This window comes from Aythya marila, assembly GCF_965140915.1.
Source record: "Aythya marila genome assembly, chromosome: 18".
NCBI lineage: Eukaryota > Metazoa > Chordata > Aves > Anseriformes > Anatidae > Aythya > Aythya marila.
Window position 1 is genome coordinate 3,585,544 of NC_139059.1, and position 23,235 is coordinate 3,608,778.

Consider the following 23,235-nt stretch of genomic DNA (forward strand, 5'->3'; position numbering starts at 1 on the left):
TAGGAAAAAATATAAAAATTTTCTTTCTAGACACTGTTTTTTACTAGTACACTGTCGTACTAGTACACTGTTGGCATTTGTAAGGTATACTTTACTTTACTCTGTCTTATCAATGGTGATTTAAAACAATACTTCTTTTAGTAAAAATAAGAAGGAAAATTAAGATTTTTTAAGAAAAGAGTCTTTAAGTATCTATGTAATCCAAGTCTTTAATGAAAAGATTTTGATTACAAGAATTTTCCAAAGCCCCTAACGGCTTACTGCAACAAATTTCACTATGTTGAACATTCAGAGAAGTGCCTCATAACATTTTCAGAGGCATCCAGGTCAGAAATGCAGAACTGCTAAGCCTCTAACTGTATCTTACCCTATGTAAATAATTTTGAGAAGTCAATCTGTAGTAACACAACTTCCAATTTAAAAAAACACCTTAGTTATTACTGAATTTTCCCCCGAGGAGCTATACTATAGGTCACATTTTAATTTACAAAGTTTTCCAATTCTCATTTTGCACACAGAATAGTCAAATTCAGCAGCTGTCTAGTAAAGAAAGTTTAAAAATGCTGCCTAATCAGATGGGCATGACTTCATTTAAAGCTGCCCAGAGAGGTCTTACAACTTGGCCACACTTCACCATATGGGATGGAATTGTTCATACCCATAGTATGTGAAGATTCAGGGTGGAGAAGGCCCTGTAAACTTGTGATAACGTTCTCAAAACAGAAGGGTAAGGAAAAATGTAGGTTAAATCACATTAATCACTCTAACATCCTTTCCTTTAAGGAGCTGTAGCACTCTAGAGCATTCAAGGAAGGTAATGTTTTTGGTTAATGGATTCACCTAAAATTCAGGGATATGCTTCTTGCCTTGACTTTACAAAACTTCACAAAGCTCACAGTTCTCACATTTCTATTAAAAACCTGCCGGAGACTAAAAGTTACATCTTTCACCAGACATGCTCTAGCCTAGCAATGGAAAGCTAGTATGTGATCAAATATTAAAAGACTACTGTTAGGCTATGCAAAGGCAGCTAAATTAAGTATGAACTGGTTGCCTGAATTCTGGTGTTTCTTAATGTTTTTTTTGAACATCTAGAGTTGTAACCTGAATTTAATGCTCTTTAAAGATAAGGTAATTTGGTACGTAATTCAGCATAATTATATGAACATAAAGTAATACTCTAAAACCAGTTATTTTTCCTTCCTGGAATGTATTTACAGCTGTTGGGTTTTTGTTGTGTTTATATATATTTATTTTATTTTATTTTTCTCCATCCTTTTAGGGAACTGTGATTCAGACCCAAACTATTTAGAGGTCCCAATCTTGAAAAATAAACAGATCGGAGAAAACTACATGACAGAATCCTCAAACATGTTCTAGCAAGAAGAATTCTGTGGCAAACCAACATGCCAACTACAGGCAAATGCTGAATTTTACTTAAATCCTGATGGCACAAGATACTCGATTGTTCTTTCCAGTTCGCTAGATACTATGAAAGAGTCACACTCACAAGTTGTAAAAAGGAAGCAATTCTATACAGAAGAGTCTCGATTTTGATGCGGTCGATTTCTGCCTGGCATGCCTCCGGGAGGTGAGCTGGGGGGTACTGGCTGAGGGAAAGGAGTGCCTCTGTGCAATGCTTCACTGCCACTTCATAATCCTGCTGCTTAAGGGATTCACATGCTTGTTCACATGACTTCTCTGGTCTTCTGTCTGCCATGACTCAGGGACAGAAATCCTAGAGTGGGGGCAGAGGGGACGACAAAACGTTGGTTAGCTGCATGATGGCAGGGACAAGTCGCCAACCAACTTCCGATCCCACCTCAAGGTGCTGCGGCACATCCCCGCCGGTGTATGCCACCTCCGCTCCCTATCCCCCTCTACCTGACCTCTTCCCACTCTTTTCTCCATGCTCCTACCTCCATCCCTCCTGGCTCTCAGTTCTGAGTCTAATTCAAGACCACAGTTAAGCCCATGTCTGACTGTACGAAAGGAAGCAGTGGTTTTACAGCTTTACGCGCTTTGCTGGTGGGTCTTCACTGCGAACACAACTGCTATTTTGGATACACCTCGTCCATCCCTTCCCTGTTCCCCAACTCCTGCTCTGCTCCCCCAGCATCCCTGTCCCACCCGAGGGCGAGCCAAGGCACAGGACAGATGAGCACGGATGGGAGGTCAACAGCAAACCTCCGTCAGGGGCTTTGTTTTCATGTCTGAGCAAACCCTGCCATGCCACCACCTCCGCGCCCCTCGCCAACAGAATTTCTTGAGTAATTTTAAAGTTAATATTGGGGGGGATGAGAGGGGAGTGAAGCAATTGTGATACAAATCCATATAGAGACAACAGCATCCACCAATAAACTCTGACAAGCGGTTATCCACAGCCTGAACCACCAGTAGAAAAGCAAAACCCTTCCTATAATCCCCATCTATATTACCCTTTCATTGATATGTTTAAATAAATGTTGTGTCTCTAGAGACACTTCAGAGCTGACTTGACAAAAACGTGTTCTGGTAACCGACAGAGGAAAACTCAAGAGTTCTCATGTGGTCTGCTAAGAAGCAGCACACTATCAATCTGCATGATGATCCATCAGCTGTTCCGGTCATTGAAAATAACTAAAATAACTCTCCCTTCAAAAGTCTGTTGCTAAAGACTTCCTTTATACTTCATATTGGGATATTTTTAAGCATTTTAAGACCAAGTAAACTTAATAAGTCAATCCGATAGTCAAATAAACACAAGTTCCATACAAGAAAAACTCTTCATTATCCCCCTTTTCTCATTAACACATAACTAAGCCAATATACAGTAGAAACATTCACAAAAAGTTTGATTTATCCTATGACAGTGTTCTATGTGCTCGACACCATTCCTAAAACTTGATTTTCAGCATCACACCACAAACATGCAAAGGAAATCTGATTTCTGCAGACTATTTTGACTGAAACCATGTTCTCTTTTACAACATTTACATTGATGGAGATGAGAATTTTTTACAAATCTTCCCCAAGGTGGAGGAACACAAGCATGAAGTAGGTTTTGCATTTCTGTGTGTGTGAGAAAAGTCATTTACGGAGTAATTATATTAACATTAAAAGCACTCAGTTGGATCACTTAAACAAGCACATATTTTTAATTATACAAATGTTAGGTATTGTTATACCGTTTACGCAAGGATCCTTTCTACATATAACTAAAAATTTTACTAAAATTTGATGCCACAGAATTTTACAAACTTAGGGTTTCCTTCCCAGTAACACAAGAGTTAATCGATGTTTTTCTCACATGCTTTGTTTTCCTCCTAGGGGACCGAAAAGAGAGGATTTCATGAACTCTGCTGTATTTTTGATTTCCTCACTTCCCGGCTGACATAGAACCAAAATTCCTTTGACCAGAAGTCTCCGCAGAGCTTCTGTGTGTTTATTCCAGCAGAAGTATTTATACACACATCCTACCCTAACAGACCTGGCCAGCGTAACCAAGAGGCATTTGGAAGCTATGCTACCCAGCCCTTCTTCCCCAGCATGGCACCATGTTAAAAAAAGGAAAACATATTTATCAATCGTCCCATATTGGCTGTTTCACCAAATACTGAAGTAGTTCGAGGAGAAGCCAGGTTTTACACCCCCAGCAGTGGCCTACTGTAATGCAGATGCTGCACAACTTCTTTGGTCAATTTGTAGACTTAGAGGGCATTTTAGGGAACGCAACTGACCTTAACGTGATCCACAGGTTGTGGAGTTCAGAGCAGTCAGGACCAGGCTGTTTGGATAACTGCACTAAACTGAGTCACACCGTCGGTATTTCAGAGTAACTTCAGAGACACTGAAGTCACAGAGCATGGGACATAACAGGCAGGGAGTCACTGCAGTGCAATTTGTTTAAAAAAAAGTTAATCATAAAAAAATAGCATGCAGACAACGTAGCCGAAATGATAAATTCATGCTCTCAGATTTCATTTCGATTCCATAAATATCCACACAGCTGGACACAAAAACGCACGGTTATTGGGTATTTGCACTGTCTACTTCAGATCCAGTCTGGCTGCTCTGAAGTTTTCTTTGGGGGCACTCACCTCTTCCCACTGACTCTGAAAACCCATCCTCCTGGCTTGGGTCCCGAGCTGTGTCTAATATAGTTACTGAGACTTAAATCGTGTGAATGTGAATTAAAAACATGCCTTTTTAAAATCTTGTCTATTATAGTACCTGACCTACCCATGCTTAAAATTATTTCAGAACATTTAACATTTTGACATCCAAGGAAAGGAGACACTTATTAAGGGAAAATCATTTGGAATTCTACAAGTGTTTCTTGGTTTAAAATTTCAAATGTAAAACTGGAATTTCTACACTCGTTCCAAGAGTAGAAATGATTGCAGATTACATTTGAAAGCAGAAGTGTTACAAGGTCTGTGCCATATTCCCAACTCTTCGCAAAACTGAGCTAATTACTTATGCACTTCAGTTTTTCTGCCTGTAAAACTGAGATTAAAATCCTAAGCATGTAGCAGAATAAATGTCAGGATTATTCATTTTCTCAAAGCAGCTGGAGAACTGCACGCCAGAAGAGTTGCAATTCAAATTTGAGTAATAATTTATTCTAATAGCAAATTTTAATGCGTCTTCCGAATTTTGTGGAAGCAGCAGACAGGCCTATTCCCACTGTCTGAAGCTACACGTCTCAGACAGGTGGACCTACCTTAGAATTACAGCCACAATGTGTTATCAACAGCGCCTTTATCATCAGCAGCCGATTCAAAGCATTTCTCAGCTTTGAATCATCTCACAGCAGTGCCACTGCCTAAAGGAAGGCTCCCAATTTAGGCATTTAATGAGATATTTAAATAACATTAAGCATAGCACCTGCAAATTCTACCTGTAAGCCTCGTGTTGACTGGAGCTATACGGGAGCTGACACAACTCTTCCTCACGAGCTAATCCAGACATTGAACCCTGGCTTTACACCTTGTGCCTTCCAAAAACTCCTTCAGGAGGAAGAAACTGACTGATCTACGTTCCTTTGAAGGCCAAGTCCCATCCAGCTTAACTTCCTCAAAGTATCTGCTGTTCCTATTATTTAGGAGATCTGCTTAATTCCAACAGGTACAACTCAGCCCCTGGTGTTTGTTTTGGTTTTGCTGAGATCTGAGCGGGATTCATTCCCTACTAACGATTTTTGGGAGCAATATTCCTAATGAGCATTTCACCTTCTTCCCAATGAGATTTTGTAAACGAATACAGACAGAGTAACTAAACGCTAATCCCCAAGTAAAACTGCACGTTTCCCCTCCAGATCTGCAGAGGGGGCTGGGGAAGGCCAAAGGGCTGGCTCAGAGGATGAGCTGTGACCAGTGTGATCCAGGCAGCCAGTTAGTGCTACGCTTGGGGCACAGGATGCTTTTCAAGAATGACTCCACAGCCTGATTAGTCCAAGCGCAAACTAAAAATCAGCATGGATGAGAAAATCGCAAACTAAGATTTTAGTATTTCAGAGAGGTTTAACTCGTGACTCTGCACTTTTACACCACAGTGTTCTGATGGAACCAAAGGATCTGTACATGAAGATAATTGTAAGTTAAAGTAAGTACCAGTTCCTAAAAAAAAAAAAAAAAAAATTTCAAACAGATGCTTTTGCAATTCACTGTAAAGCATCTAGCCAGATAACTCCTGCTGTACTTCATAAACAAACAGATTAGAGGGCACAATGCTGTTCCTATTAATGTTATTGGCAAAATTCCCAATGTCTGCCAAGACAGAAGGATCAGATCCAAGGTCTCGCATGCCAAGCTGACAAACAGTAGACAAGTCAGTAAATATTTGCATATTTTAACCAGACATTAACATCTCTTGTAAAGATTTATGCTAAAGCGATGATGTTCAACTTGCAGCCCCACAGTGCGAGGGGTGGGAGCTCACAGGGAGCTGAATTCCGCTTCCAGCACCACATCCTGGGACTCGCGCGCTGAACAGGCCCCGTGGCCATGGGGAACATGGAGGGGCAAGAGCCTCTCCAGCTACCTCCCATTGCAACGCCAAGCCTTTAAAGAGTTCTGCTGGGAGAAACGAGCACCCAGATATTCCCTGCCAAAGGAATCCCATTGGCACCCCAGTGCAGGAGAGGAGGAGAGGGCTTCCCGCTCCATCGCCTGCTGCAGTCCGGCTGACACAGGCTCCGAGAAAGCAGAGTGGGAATTCAGCTCAGGAAATGCATACGGTGACCACGCTGCTTCCTAGCACGTCATTTGTCAGCCCTTCCCATAAACTGGATGGAAGTTCAGAACGAGTAATAAATCCAGGTAATTCTTAAAGAAGAGCCAGCTGTTTTACCATTGTGTCCCAGCAATTGCTTTTAAGAAACAAGAGGTCTGCTAGATTTATTTTGGAGGCTAGATGCTTTGCCCTTTCCCAATAACTTTTGAACTTCAAGGCCAACGTGAATTTCACATAAGTCCAAAGGGTCTCAAAGAAGCTGCAAGCCTTAGGAAAAATATGTAACAAGAGACCCAGGATATTAGGTCCACTGGGAGAAAGGAAAATTTACTATTCAGTTTCTTATGGATACAAAGAGATCAGTTACCCCAACAATTCTTGCCATGAGCTGCCATTTACCCAGACAGAGAGTGCTGTTCCAAAATATTGTTTGCTAGTAAAAGAAAAATCTTATTTCTCTTGCCTGTAATAATAAAACCCCTGAACTGCATTCATTAGGTTAGCTGAAGAATTCACCCATTAGTTTCCAGCTTTCACTAAAGCAGTTTCCAAATGTTTTAGACAAGCAGTAAACTTTGCACAACTTTTTGAAACCTGTTTCTGGTAGAACTGAGATGAAAGCAATTCACATATGAAGGCCTCAAAAATGTGCAAATTATTTCCGTAATACAAGAAATTAATATTTGGGAAGTTTTATAGCTGGTAAAGACACAAGCCTGTGGCTGAAGTCATCTTCTCCCTCAAAATTATCAGGAAAAGGCTGACTACATACTTTAATTTACACAGGCACGGAAAGATCTGGGTTTGTTGTATAATCTGGATTAAGTAAAATACATTAAGTATACTGCACAGCAAAACTGCTGGCTACCTTACCTGTGATCGTGACAACACTACAGTTAAATAAAGATGGGTCACTGAAGTTCATCTATTGAGACTCAGCAAACACGCTGCGTGCGTCAGTCCACATAATAAAGCAGGGAATAATAAACCTATCTACTGCTAAACCACATTATATAGCTGCTCTGGCATCTCTAGTGATCCCTACTTAAGGCATGCCTGTACCTCTACACAGCGTTATGTAATTGTTTTTGTAGTATACTGCAACACCACTCAGCTGCCTTCAGAAGGCTAACAAAGTTATGTATTTACTTTCCTTACGTAAAAATATAGAACAAACTTACTTTGCCTTAAGACAAAAAACATCTTACTCAAGCCTACAAGAAGAAATATAGCACAGAAGCCACTTACAGACATACAGAGGAAAAAAATGCACTTTCCTAATGTCATGGCATAGCCATCATAAATAATCCCACACTCAGAAATCATTTAACGAAGTAAGAGTAGGTAATGATGGTGCACTACGTCAATAAGAAAGACTTAACACAAAACAGAAAAAGGACGGTGCCTCTTCCATGCAGAAAAGAATATTAGAAAAGGTGCTTTTGCCTTTAAAAAAAAAACAAAACAAAAAAAAACCAAACACATAATTGCAGAGTTGTTATGCACCCATGTCTTGCAGTTACGGCTGAAGCCAGCAATATTAGTTCTACACAGCGCTCAGTAATGTACTGCACACCTTACAGAACAAATACAATGTCTCCACCCTTGAGAGAGGACTATCTAATCAGTTTTCTACAGAAACTGAATTACTCTGGTTAATGTTGTACAACTCCAGGCAAAATGACCCTACTTTACATGCCAAAAATGATGCTAAATCTGAAATGGAGCATACAGAATGAGGAAAGCTTCTTTCAAGGTTTTATTATATAGCATAACAGCAGCAAGAACTCCTGCTACTTTGCCTTTAAAGAACATGATATACTTGAGTTCAGGTGGGGGAAAAAAAAAAAAAAGAAAGAATTAAGATGTTCATGATGCCCTCTACTATTAATTACTTCAATTGTCCTTCCTCTTAAAACACGCCCAAAAAAATCCACAAAGACAGGACTGTAAATTAGGAGGACAAGGGATCTCTGGCCACATAACTGGAGCCTTGAGCATGATCCTCTAAACTTCATGCATAGAACAAACACCTCCACAGTTATTGGAAAAGGAACAAGCATCTGTGGGTGGTTTACCATTCACGTAACAACAGCACCACAAATATAGCAGCAACTGAGATTAAGAGCAAATGAGTTCTGCATCTGAACCCTCTGTGCTCTTTAAATCACTTCACATACATCACAGATGGTAACAAGTTAGATTTCATTGCACGCCAGTTACCATTTCAGAACAGACATTTCATTAAGTGATTATTAACACCTTATTATCTCTACTAATCTGTTTTCACTTCGGAAGTAGCAGCAAAAAGGACAAACAATACATAGACGGATGGAAGCAGCATGTACACACAGACAACCTGGCTATCTTTGGCTCAAAATCTGAAAATTACCTCCTGGCCTCAGCACTTACAACCACCCTATCCGCCAGGTGAAGGTCCTGAATATCCTCACCTCCTGCATTTCTGGTTTTATGTTTTCAACACCGTTGTCTAAAAGCATTACCTATCTTGATGGAACTAAGCAAAAGACACAGCAAGTCAAAGCACATCACCTACCCAGCGTGTCTTGACCTCATCAGAAAGCCATCCCTAACTAACAGAGACAAGAGTCCTATTTACACACAACAAACCCAGAAAATGTTGCATACATTAAAATTGTTACAAATACTTCAATACCCAAAAGTTGTGTAATACCAGAATTCTCTGCACAAGCTTGTGTTGGCCCTCCCATGTGTCTGCGTTACGCTACAGTCCTGAAAGGCACTACTCAGTCACTACATTTCCCAGTGGCTCCATGATCAGGCAGAGCAGAGGCTGAGGCTTAATCAATGTGTAGTTAAATACTCCAGCATGCAGCCTAAGGCCTGATTTACTCCATGCTACTCAAATCTGGTTCTCAGAACTGCATTTTCATGTTTTCATCAGCTTTTCAGTAATGCTTACAAATACTGCAACAAAATATGAGTGTTAAAACATCATTACCCTTCTCTTCCCATTTTTACAAATAATGGAGACAATCAAAAATATTAAAGGCAAAGTTTCTCTGAATTTCTTACATTCAGATTAAGACAACTAGAAGTGCTCTTTCCCCATCACATCTTCCATGGACTCCTTCATGACCGAAGGCCCAGTGTCTGTAGTGACTTCGGGGAATCGCTGCAGTATTCAGCATTTCTCTGTGTCACAGCACAGTGCCATTCATCAGAAAAACAGAAAATGAAATATAGCAAAGATATAGCTTAAATGTGAATTGTCTCTTTTTTCCTCGCTATTTCCTACTCCGTGAATTAAAAGCTTCCCAATCTATGCAAACAACAAAATTTTGTTCTACCCAACAGCTGTATTGGCATGATAAAGTAATTCATACGTGTCCATGCAACGGAGCCTCCCTTCCATTTCTCTCTTTCTAACACCAGTGTTTTCCAACCTCAATCTCCTTGCTCAGCCATGCCCATCTTCACATTTATTCTAAATATCCTGCAGATACCTACAATTTGCGCTGTCTAAATCAAGTCACTGCCTCCCCTGGTGCTGCACGAAGATAGAGCGGCAGGAAAGAGGAACTGGCTACTGGGAATACAGATGGGGAATTCTCTGTGCTCTCATTTGTGTCCAAAATCGGACCAGGGAGCGATCTGGGGGAATGCAAAACCCTAGCCTTCAAATTGTACGGAAATCCCGTTCAGCTCGGGCTGATATATATTCACTGCAAGGATGATCTTTTAGATTTGCCCAAATAACTAATTTAACCAATGCTGAGCAGATTTTCGCAGGGCTGGTAAGCAGCATATCCTTGGCAGAAATGTCATGCCATAGCATATCTCATCTGTTTGCAAAGCAGAGCTATAGTCATAAGTTTGTTGTTTGTTTGTTTATTTTGGGGGAGGAAGGGGAGTGGGTTTTTTGTTTGTTTGTTTTTACTGTGAACAGAAGAATATTTTACTTTTGCCTAAATTTTAGAAAAGACTCAATTATCTTGGCAGAGCCCTTCAGAGCGTCCAGAAACTTAGCTAGAGATAGACACCTACCATGGGAAATCACAACGCAAATAACTAGAATTTGGCAAGTAACACCCGACTGAAATGAGTGAGCATGTAATAGTACATCAGGTAACATGTAATAGGCGGTGCTTCTGCCCCACCTAAAGTTCTTTTGGCTCCTTCATAGAAAATCCTCACGTAAACAATCTTTCATAATAACCGGTTAACAGCAGCAGTTTGTATCCCATGTATTATTTTTTTTCCATATATGTTCTTACCACTTTTTCTGGGTACAGTTTCTCACACTTATCCAAGATGAGGGCATTTTAATTGAAATATTGTCTCGTGGTTACCATTTTATCCCCATAACAACATCACCAATTACTTACTGTAAAAAAATGCATTCGAAAAGTAATTTAATCTTTGCTTCTCTTAATGAAATTTACCGGAGAAAAACAAAGGGAAAAATCAGTACAGCAGAGCCAGCTAACTCTCCATGGAGTGGGACCAACCTACAACTCCCAAACTCAAACACATTTTGCAGGAGAGCACAGCATTCATATCCTAAAAGCTGTTTAAAAGATCACAGTCCACAGCTTTTCAAACTACAATCTGCTTGTGGCAGAACCTCTTCCTTCTTAAACACTTGAATAACAAAACGAGGCCTTGTTCCTAAGTGTCCACACATTTCACAATGCAACGTTTAATAATTTTGACCAAAAAAGTGAATGCCATTGATCTGAAGCATTTACACGGTCACGCAGTTACCGATACTCTTCTCCACTGAGTCATAAGACTGCCAAAAGTACTTTTCGAAATATGTCTGCTGTATGAAATACAGCTACATCTGTGCACATATGACTAAACACGTCAATTAATTTTCAAAATGCCAAGTGAGTGCAGAACCCTACCACCAATGAATGCAAGGGGGAGTCAAAGAAGATTCCCAAGCATCATTTCAACATGCAACACATCATATTTATGAATATTTCAGAATCCTAAATGCAACAACGTATGTCACAGAAGTTTTTCCAGGACATTCACTGAACTTGCCACTCACACAGCACAGTCTTACACACTTCATTTGCCAAAGCTCACAAATTCAATCGGTCTCAGAGACAGAAGCAGAATTAGCAGTTCCTAACTTTGTCCTGTGTTCGAGTTTCAGCTTTCACTAATAAACCTGTATTTGGATTTCAGCAATAAAAGTATTTTTAAAATTAGGAAATGATTTACCGCAGTAAATCCTTCCCTTTTTGGAAAACCCCATACAAACTTGCTGGTTTTTCCCCAAAAAAGAAACAGCTCCAAAGCTCAGTGGCTCAATCCAAGCCTTCTCTGCTTAGTAAGGATTTTGTAGTGATGCCGAAAGAGTCTTTTCTCAAGTGTCAAACTTACATTTTCAAACAAGGACTTTCTCCAGTCTCGACACGTCCCAGTATTGCAAAGCACCACATCCACATCTAAGAAATCTACCTGAAAATCACAGCTTAGTTTGTCAGTGTGAATGCAGCTGCTACAGGTTTATATTGTACGGTTGGATGAATTAAAAAAAAAACAAAAAAAACACAACACTAAGTTCATTTTCTGTTTGAGAAGCAAAACTCTTTCAATCCATTCAAGAGGCGAAAGAATGTAGAAATCTTCATGCTGAATATCAGTTAACAATGCACGGCGCACAAACTGAACACAGAAACATGCCAGAAGGTTGTGACACAGAACATGGAAGTTTCCTTTCAGTACACTCAAGTGCTCATCACGGCATTACAATGAACTCACATTATTGTAGGACTGAATAATACTGGGACTGAGCTTTCTGATACACGTTCATACAATGCATCGCACAAAAGGGTCGCACCATACCCGATTTAATAGCACAAGGATGCCACCCACAGATACTCCAAACGTCTTTCCCCAAACCGTACCTATTGTGTGACTGTGTGTGACGCTTCTGTTGTGCTGTTTGGGAAGTTCACAGCAGTTACTAACCTTCACCATTAAAAATCACCGTCTTTATTGTAAATAACCTTTGAAATCCATCTCTACATGACTGTGCTTCAAATAATAAGGCATAAAATAGCATAATATGGCTAAGCCTGGTTTGGGAAATGGTCTTCTAACTCCATATTTTAATGACATTACCCTCCTGCATCCAGATAATGCTTTTATAACTTCTCTGTTTCCTCTCCTTTAATTTTAACGTTTAATTTTAGAACTCTCCTGAGAATAGGACATGGATTCCCAACTTCTCCTTGCACAGCAAACCCCATAACTGGTATCCAAACCAATGCAAGCTCCCCAGCGGTGTTCACCCTCCTCACTCCTTTTGAAATGAGCTTTAGAGATTCAGCCACGTATTTTAAACTCCACTTGAAGAACAGACATCAGTAGCAGTGAGTAACGATCCTACTGCGGTTAATAGAATAATTCTGACAAAGCTTTAGGAAGGGAAGGAAAAAAAAAAAACAAAAAAAAAACACAAAACAGCATCTGGCCTAGCCAAACAAATATACACACAACTACAGCCATACAGTAACATCAGTCAGTTCAAACATCAAAACAAGTGTCCTGCACCATTCCGAATGCGAGAGTGTCATAAGTATGGCCAAAGTACAGTTACCTCAAAACCATTAGCTCCAAAAACTATAATCAGAACCATAATTTGTGTAATACATCCACAGCACCCAGCTATAACACTGTGCTAGTGCAGATGCAGAAGTATGGTACAAAAACCTTTCCCTCCATGACCTCCCTGTGGAGAGGATGAGAAAAGCCCAACAAATTCTGGTTCCCGGGATGGCAGAGGATCAGCTGCAAGGCAGCAGTCTCGAATCCCAACTGGCTGATGGGGAATTCAGATGGGATGCTTAGGACCTGAAGCATACTGCCCGTTTCCCCCCCCATAATATCCCAGGACAAAATGAAATCATCATTTAAAAAATATAGATTGTCTTAAGCAAGAAGATATATATAAGGAAGAAGCATTATTTTATATGCTGCCAAAACCACCATGCTTTTCATTTGTGGCATTCTCCATTTATTATGTCCACAAAGATTTGCTACTTTCTTGGTTTGCTGAACCACTAAATATTTTCCAGCAAATTAAACACTTGTGCCATATTGCTAACAACAGACTCTCAAAAACAACTCTTGTTTTTAACGTATTTCCCTTTTGCTGTGGGGTCTGAAGGGCTCTGAAAAATCTTTCTAAGCACATTTAGGCAGTGTAATTTTTAGTGTTTTGATGAATACAGTATTTTTGCAATATATAATTATGGGAAAAAAGTGCAATTCACAGACTGAAGGCCTGTTTCTAAATAACACTTACCCTAACAGGACCAGCTTAGGCCAAGCCAAGCTCTGCTCACATTTCTGCCCTTTACTTCCTGCCCCTCCAACACTTAGAGTTCTTTATGTAACATCGTTCTGCAATTCCTTTTCTTCCAGCGTTTAGTCATCAGCACTCTGCGAATCGTTAGCCTTCCTACTGCTTACAAGCAGAACGGATGATGAAACGTATTTCCCCAGACCACATATAACCCAAAGACTAAAACCCATCCACTTCAGCCATGCCATTCTTAGCACAAGTGGTACTTCCTGAGACTAACAGAAACAAACACCCAGCAGTTTACAGTAACAACTCGTAAACATCTCTTTACATAAAATCACTTACAAAAACTCTTCCTACCGACTCAGCAGCACTGCGTACCTACCGCTTCTTGGAAATGCTGTGGAGTGCAGGGATAGACTAGAAGGAGCCTCCCAACATCTGACGAAGATTCCAAGCAGCTTAGAAAATGTGACGGTTTGGTGCTCCTTCAGGACACAGATGGGGCAATAGCAACCACTCAAATGTTTCAGTCATGAAATGGAACCTCTCAGTGTAGCAAGATTACATTTAGGAAGGAGTAAGATTGAAACCTATATGTGCTGTCTTTTTGTTTTGTTTTTTACCTGGCTTTCCTGTCATGAATCTGCAGTTTACTGTTTTGGAGGATTCCAAGAAAAGACTGGGTAAATAACCAGTTACATATCAGATTGATGACAACAAATTTGCTTATAAAAATGCAGAGAAATATTTGGCCACATTAAGTATCTTTGAACTTTAAAATCAGTGCAACGGAAATGCAAGAACAACAAAAAAATCGCACCCATGGGTAATTACAATCTGCCTGCTTACATTCCTAAGGACTCCTTTTCCAACAGTAATATTCACTTTTCTGAGTTTCACATGAGTGATTGCCTCTGGTTGAAACCTCATGTTGTAAACATTTGTGTGAAAAGGAGATGAAAGCTCAGCGAGCGAGACTGTTTTGGAATACGGACCTTGAGCTACATATCAATACCACCATAATACAATCACCAGAAGCAGGCCTGTTTCTGTAGAGCAGCCTGACCTTGCAGACTCCTAATTTCACTATCTATAAAGTTTAGTTATTTTCCACTACCAATCCCCAAACACTAGAAGAAAACAAGCGTTCACTTTCCTAGTCAAAATCTCCAAAAGACCAAGCATTCCTTAGTAATATATATATTTTTTTTAATTCCGTACCAATGCTGTGTGCTAACTTCTGAAAAAGCAGTCTCTTTTTCAGTATTCTCTCTTCCCTTCCTTGCGGGCCCAAAAAAAAAAAAAAAAAAGACAATTGCAGAAGTCTACAAAAGAATTACAAAACTAAACGTATAAAGTATGATATTTTAAATATGTCACTGATATACATAAAGAGAAGTGATGATTACTGCCAAAGGCCACAGAAGAAACAGCAAGACAAACAAGAACAAAAAAAAGGAAGGCCTTGTTAGTTCTGATAATCTGATCCATAATACATACATTTAAAGGGACAAAAATATAAATGCCACATAGTGATAGCAGGGTCTTCATCAACGGAAGTGAGAAATAATTCAAAACAGCAACGATAGGTGAGCAGAAGGGAGGACTGCAAATAGCGAATTTGCTATTTTCTCCCCCGTGATGGGGCAGAAACCTTGGGCATAGAGGAGCGCTGAGGACCCCCTTTCCCAGACACAAGGGCAGTCAAAGGGAAGGCCAGGATTTACATCTAAAATCCTTGGCCTACTGGTCCCCAAGGCCAAGGGAATGCCAGCTGTTCCGCTCTTGCACCCCTCCGGTAGGGCAGAACGCCACCATCCCTCCTCATTCTCCAAGCCAGCTCCCATGGCTGTCCCAAGTTATTCAGGCTGCACGCAGGGGACAGGACTTAAATTATCACAAAACACTTTTCTAATTGAGATTTCACTCCCGCTACTAGGTACCACTGACCTCAAGAGGGAATACCAGTGAGGTGAAAGATTCAAGGGCTTTCGACTAATAGTCTGAATTGCTCCAGTAACTGCTGCTGCATTGCTAGAATGAGAACACCCAGACTGAAGTGCAGTAGCAAACAGAAATGGTACCAAACAACGTTAAAAAAAAAATAAAAACACTGAATGTCAGAAAGAATATCCAGCTATAATTGCAAGCCAATTTTAGTAACAAATATAATTGCATGCATTGGAGAAGATATTTCATCAGACTATTAAATTAACCGTGTTGGAAAACATTAGTAATAATATTGCCTGGCTCTTATATGGCCTCTTTCATCCCCAGGCGTCAACTCCCCACAAGTTGGTAAGATTCACTATTCCTATTTTAAATTCCTTCAAAAGGAGGCATAAACAGGTGAAGTGATTTGCGTCAAGACTGTCCAGATCCCTCAATCACTAAGCCTGTTCCTTGTCAATTTGAAATATTAGCTCTTCAACCCTTCTGGCCGCTGCTACTTACATTTTTCTTGGAGATGGGCATTCCTCCATGAGTCTAATCCCTGAGCACAAGTTGTCCCCAAGCCACAACCCTTATCCTGCAACCAGATCTCCAAATAGAGATCCTGAAGCCCAGGAGCACCTTCTCTGAAGCTAGTGAGATTCCTCAGAGCAAAAGGATCCTCTACGAGGGATCACGCAGCAGAACCGGGCCAAAATACAGATTAAAATGCAGCTTCCAAGTCTCCCTTCAATTTCTATTCTGCTGGGGAGAGACAAAAACAACCCAAAAAACCCACTCTGCTATTCCAACCTTCCAAGTCCTCGAGCCATCATTTTAAATGTCTCTTTCTTCTCTTTCACATAAAAGTTCATCCAAACTCACTGGAAAAGGCACAGTGTCCACACAAATTAAAGGAGTGGAAATACACACTCTGTAGTTTAAGTAAAAAATTCACATAGGTGAGGAGTGATAAGAGAACTCTGATTTCAGCTCAAGAAAAACGTAATTTGTGCTTTCATAATGTATTACAAAGAGAACTCAATTTTATCAGTAGTAAAACACGAAATGTCCCTTCGCAAACCAATAAAGAAAAACTGCTCTGCTAATTAAAGCTCAACAAAGAAAGCTGAACGTAACCTCTGCCACTCACAACTTGTATGCTGTAAGAGCCAAGCCTACCAAGGCCCGAATCCCTCGGTCTGCACCCCGAGGAGAGGCAGGGATGGTGACGCTCACTCCAACGCTCTGCCCGCATCTAAAATCCAACTGCGTGTGCCAAACCAGCTCCTCACCGCCGTGCACCACCAAGCAGTCCAGCATCCCCGGGCTGTCCCAATCAACCACGCTTTGCCATCAAAAAAATAAATCGAACTTAAAAATATTGAAACAATTGAATTTAAAACACATTTTTGTAAACCCTCTCTGTTCTACCGATGTCTTGGAAAATGCCACAAACTTGCCAAGTATCATCGCATTTAATTTGGTTATATTTTCAATTTTACAAAAGAATGTGTACTTGAGAAAAGAAAAAAAAAAAAAAACAAAGAGGGAATATTTTATCTTTTCCTTTGTTTCAGTTAAAAGATTTATTAGGAAGACTAACATCAGAAGACCTCACCAAATCAAGCCGTTCCAACAAGACTAGCTATGATATATTAAATCTGTCAATAAGGATTTGCATTTCCAGAATATTTTTGGTCTTACAACTGAATCATTTAATTGCTGAAATGGAAAATGAAATATGTGATTTTATAACCTCAACTCAAGCTCCCCATGCCTGTGATAAAACAAGCATCCTATTACCTTGTTAACTCTTACTCATTTTGTCACTAATCGGAAAACAACCTTGCAACTGTCTCCCTGCAGTTATATCTTAATTTCCGTCAACAATATGTTTAATCATTTTACTATAACCAAACAACAGCTCGACTATGACTGCATTGGAGCCAAACAACTTCAATTGCTTGGAAATTAATAAAAGGACACGACCCATCAAATGCCTCACGAGGGGTAGCATCACACACAGCCCTACTTGGGGATCTGCCCCCCTCCAAAAGAAAAAAAAGGCACGGGGTTGCAACCTGGGGTACGAACTTTCCTATTTTCAGTTTCACAACAGTTGCATTGTACCGAGGGCAGCCTCAGAATCCCCGTGGCCCTCCCAACTTGGAGCCACACGGCCCTGACAAAGCCTCCCTGAAGAAAACAGACCCACAAGCTCCTAGGCCAAGCCTCCGCTCCACCGCTCGGAGGGCTCGCTTGAAAAAAAAAAAAAAACAGCTGCTAAATCCTCACAATTTACTCCTCCATCCTTTCAGCAAACCCTACGCCAGCCTTTAAGAAAAAAAAAAAAAAAAAAGTTTATTTTTTTTTTTTAACCTCCTTTCCCGGCCTCCCCCTCGCCCTTTCCCTCCCCACCCCCTCGCTCCAACCGCCGAGTGCCCCCCACCCCTCCCAGCCTGACGGAGCCCCCCCCTCAGCCCCTTTTTCCCCCACAGCCCCGCTCCCCCCGAGCTCTTCCCCCCAACCCCGGGGCCCTCGGGGCTGGCCGGCCTCAGGGCCGCGCCCGCCGCCTGCTGAGGGCTCCCGGGCCGAGCGCGGCACCCCCGGAGCGTGGAGGGGAGAAGGGGGGGGAAAGCTCCGAGCCGGCCCCTCCGCTTGCAACCCCCCAGCGGCCGCCTCAGGGCCCCTCCGCAACCGCAGGGCCCTCGCCAGCCGGCACCGCTCAGCCCCCGGCCCGCCCGCAGCCCCCGCTCTCGGCGCCCGGGCCCGGCAGAGGGGCGGCGGTGAGGAGGAGGAGGCGGTGTTGGGGGGGGGAGATCTCCCCTCACGCAGCCCCTGAGGGCTCCCGGCGGCACCTCGAGGCCCGGCCCCGACGGTCCCGGCCCCGCTGCGGGGGGCGGCTGGGGAAGTCCGGACTTACCTGTCATTACTTTCTACGCCATCTTGGATCCACTTGTCAACGGCCCCACAAAGCATTGTGGGAAAGCCCTCCCCCGGCGGCGGGGCCGGGCCCGGGACTGGGACCGGGACTGGGACTGGGACTAGGAGCGGGATTGGGGCCGGGATTAGGGCCGCCACCGGCAGCGGGATTAGCAACGGGGCCTCCGCCGCCGCCCACGGCTGGCCCCTCAGCCAGACGCTGGAGCGAGGGGGCACCGCCGAGCTGGGAGCTGGGCGAGCGCTGTGCTTTGTTTTTATCCCCCTTTCCTTCTATTTTTTTTATATTTTTTTATTATTTTTTTTGCCCCCCGGAGTCCTGCCTCGCTGCCTCCACACGCAGCTGCCAGGCCCGGCGGGTCCCAGCCCTAAGGTAAGGGTACCGGGACCCACCGGTCAGCTGCGACACCACATCCCTGTGGGGAGCACAGCGGGGCTCTCCCCGGATTTTGGCTTTAAATTATAATAATTTAATCTTAATTTCGGCTCTTCAACTTGCACAGGCCGCAGTTGGGTGCCCCAGCGTCGTGGTTGGAAACCTCCGCCTGGTTTTGCTGAAGAACCGGTGGCAGCGCGTCGCTCGCTGCGCGTGAATCCCCAAAAGTGCTTTGCGTAACAGTTTTATTTTCACAGAGTAATCTTCCCTGGTAGCTGGGTTTTCAAAACGTTTTTGGCAATCGGTTCTTCATACCTACGCTGGGTTGCTAACTGGGTTTCTCAGGGCGTTCCTGGCCTGGAGGCCACAGATGGGTGCCCCTCACGGTGCCTTGGCCACCAGGAGTTAGGACAAATGGTGAGGGAAAGCAGCTTTCTTCAGCGTGTTCAGAAAGGTCATCAAAAAAAAAAAAACAAAAAAAAAAAACAGGATCCCAGTGTTTTTAAAAGCTCTTCCTTCTACTTTAATTAAAATAATTAGAAGATTCAGATCATTTTGGTATTGGATTTTCCTAAATACATTTATATTTAAATTTACGTTTAACGCCTCCTAGCTCTTTGAAGAATAACCACCAGCCGAGCCTCTGATGCATTGCCACTGCAAGAAGATACTTGCGCCCAAGAGTATTTTCAATATTCATCAGCAATACATTTATAAAAAGAGAAAAATGTAAATGCAGAAGGAAATAAATTTGAAAAAGAAATCCTTTGCATTTGCAGCTCCAGACTTAAATCAATCCACTTTTCAATTCGACTTTACAGCTATCGTTGACTGTTTCAGTGCCCTACTGAAGGCTGTGCCGGAGGGGAGCGTCGTTGGTCCCAGCCTCGACCCAGCAGACGCCATTTCAGGAGGACAAAACCTCTCCTGCGGAACCTGCCCTGAGCCATCTCTGCTGGTCTGCAGCAGCTGCCTGCCTCAGACACCGGCCCCGGCGAGCCTAGATGGCATGCAGTGAGTTAAACATTTTTTCCATGGGTGCTGGGCAGGCCAGGCAGTGCCCTGCAGAGAGGAAGAGGGTAGTTACGGTGAAACAGATAAAGGTGAAAACACAAAACTAACTCTGACTAGGCTGTTGAAGTAGAATTAGTGCTTTTATTTGGAGGTTGGTCGTGTTCAGTAGCTAGTGTACTTTTGTATTATAGATTTTTTTCTGTTAGAAAATGTAAGGAAAGTTTCCTTTAAAAAAAAAAAAGTGGAAAATAGAATGACTTTTTATATAAAACCTTCCATATACCCTCCGGAGTTCAGGTTGGGGTGATACAGAAGGACGCTGGGTTTATTTTTCACATAAGCTATCATTAACTTTTGAATCCCTTTTCAGAAAGCATCTCTTTATACAGTACTAGGAAAAAAAAAAAAAAAAAGCATATCTAGTGACTGAGTTACAGCGGGAAAGATTTGTTCAGTGACAGACATCACTTTTCCTGTTTATTGCTATCTCCATTGTATTGAACTTCTCAGATTGAAAGCACTGAAAGGCAAAGACTGCTGGAAAAACAGTGGCAACTCAGCACTGCCAAAACATCCCATAAAGGAGCTCGGAAAAGATGATGGCAGCAGGGGAATCCCCAAACTCAGAAAAAGTGCCGTATATAAAACAGCGTGGAGACTGTGACCCTACACCCACTGCTTGTTAGGATCTTGTTACTTAAACTTAACTCTTTGCCCCCATACAAAGTAGGTTTAGATTTTGTGGACTGGTTAATTGTAAAACCAGTCCACAAAAAAACAGAAACCCTAAGTGGTCATGCCAGAGGCTACAGAGAGAGCCAAGAGCTCTTTGGTGGGGTTGGCTGCCAAGCACTTTTGTTCAAGTACTGCCATGGAGCCTGCAAGATTGGAGTAACTGCATTTGTTTCCCTGTGGTACCCCCTCTAAGCTCTTCCATAGTCTTTTTACCAGATAGAGAGATGAGGACTGTTGATCCTAAGCATTCATGAACCTTGGAAATTCTGCTCAAAGTTTGAATCACAAAGCAACTAGCCTGATGGATGAGATCTTACATCCACAGAACCATAATATAACTAAACTTTGGTTTCAGAACCACTTCTGTTGTAACAGCACAGGAGGTATGCCACTAGCAAGCAGTCACACAATACATGGGAAGAAAAGGACTTCACGTGGCTTTTATTGACATGTTTCAATACAATATTAAAGAATAATGCCAATATTAAAGGATAACTTAAGGAAATAAGCTTAATATATTAACTGCTATTGTAGGAGGTTTCTCTGTCCTTAGTGGGTATTATGTGGAAGTTGCCATCATTCCAACCTCTGCAATCAAACACACCACTACAACTCTACAGGCTGAGTTGAGAAACCAGGTCTTCCCTCAGCACAGGCTAGACATAGACACAGATGTGCTGACTACTCATGTTTCCAGAACTGTCCCAAGTTCCTGGAATCCCCCTGTGCAATGGTCACTAATGGCATTTCATGATAAGAGGAGAGTACTAGACTCTGCTGAGGAATGTGAGTTTTTGTATTGGTTGCAGCACGCTCTTCTGCCCAAGAAGACCAGGAATGGTGGATCACATTTGAGTCTGGGAGCAGAAGAAAAGCAACAGTAGCGGTTGGAAATATCAGAAATGCCACAGTCACAATGGGGAGGCATGAGAAGGACAAAAACAATGAATCTCTGCTGAGCATCATGAGACTTGACAGGATTCAGATCCTCAGAAGTGCAGCAAGTGATATTTCTAGGGACTAATTATAATACTAGGACTAAAAAAAAAATAAAATCCAACAAATTCAACAAAGCCAAGTTCAATTCTATTTTTACACATTTTAAGATTCTGAAAACTACAGCTTCTTGATGGAAATTTAGAGTTCAACCTCCAGGGGACTGCAAGGAAGCCCTGTGCAGAAGGTACTAATACATCTAGTCTCCCTACCCTTAAGTCAGAATTCTGTAAATCCTCACTGCTCACAGGACTTCTCCCTATTCTGTGAAGCTAGGAGCCATGCCAAGGACCTTGGAGAATCTAGGCTCTTTGCCAAAAAGCATGAGTTTGAAAACCTGGGGCCACTTAGGGCTACTAGGCTCCCTGCCATGAAGCAAAGATCTGAGCAGAGTTCTGAAAGGTGTGGCACAAATTCTGGAAGAGTTGGAAACTTAGAAACCCCCACTTGCTTCAGGGCTAATGGAAAGCTGCTAGCCAAAACGCCCTAGAGTTCTGGCTCTCCCATGAGCTTCACTGCACACTTGGAATCACAGCTATAGTTTAGTTTCTACATTTTCAAAACAAAACTATTTTAGTTATTTCAAACTTACGCTGTTGCTTTTTTTTCCCCCTTTCTCTTTGGACTTTTGCTTTCCCAGGAAATTCAGAAAACCGATTTCCAGTCTCTGATAGAGTTCACTCCTGTTTCTGGGAAATGGCATTTCTTGAATTCCAATATAGAAAACTCATTTTTCAATCAGTTCCACTTGTGATGTCTAACTTCAAAATACAGGAAACACCATTACAATTAACATGTACCATTAATAAACACATAGCACATTCAGCACAGAATTGCCTCACTGACCCTGCAGCCTAACATGCCACCAGGCATCTTTCACCTCTGGAAAACAAAACAACAGGAGGTCTTTCCCAATAGAAGCTCCAGACTGATTGCAGTAAGAGATGCAATGTTTTTATTGTCCTAGCACACTAGATCTTTATATTTTCCTTTAACTCCCTCAGAAGCACCAACCATGGGAAACTATCAGAAGTTACGTGGTTTACCCTCTGCCACAAACAAGTCAGTGGTAGACCTTAGGTTAGATAGCAACAGCAATGCTTCAGCTTATTAAACAATAAAGTAATCTGTTTCTAGGCAGTCATTAATGTCTAATTATTAGACTGAAGAGTAACGAGTTTTGATTCTCCAGCATGAAAATTCCCCTGGAATTCCTCCAGTGTCCTCTAAAGAACAAATGATCTCAACTTTAATCTTACTACATAATTATCCAAGGATAATATTTCTTCAACACAGACTCCTTAAACACATACAATTTCTACAGTAAGGATATTCAAACTAATTCATTTTTGCCTTTGATCCACAAAATGAGAGTCTTAAGAAGCAAACAGCACTAAGGGGGTTTTGAGGGTACATTGAGGAGAGATGAATTACAAAGTTCAGATGAATGCAATGGTTTAATCCCATACTGTCATGATCAAACATATCCAATGCATTGTTTAAGAAGCTAGCAGGCCTTTATTTTGACCTCTGACATAACGTTGTAATATTAACATCAGTTACCTCAGTGCATGCTACCATTAAACCCTAGACTTTTGTTTTATTTACAGTACGTTCTCTCAATCACAGTCTCAAAAATGAAAATAACCACAGAATCATGCATGAGACAGATACAGGTATAAATGGAAAAGAATAAATCACAAGACTGCTA

The 23,235-nt window shown here is 41.8% G+C and overlaps 1 protein-coding gene across 3 annotated transcripts in view; it reads right to left on the bottom strand.

Moving 5' to 3' along the window:
* Positions 1 to 18,419, bottom strand: part of HELZ (helicase with zinc finger) — an 83,414-nt gene extending 64,995 nt beyond the window's left edge. For 2 of the 3 annotated variants that reach the window (XM_082774974.1, XM_082774973.1), the window contains exon 1: positions 1,511 to 1,738. In XM_082774974.1, the coding sequence (XP_082631100.1) occupies positions 1,511 to 1,720 (210 nt within the window). In that variant the 5' untranslated portion in view covers positions 1,721 to 1,738. Of the gene's footprint in view, positions 1 to 1,510; positions 1,739 to 18,386 lie in introns of those variants that run through there. The other variant, XM_082774975.1, reaches the window with a different exon arrangement.
* Positions 18,420 to 23,235: the final 4,816 nt, after the last annotated feature.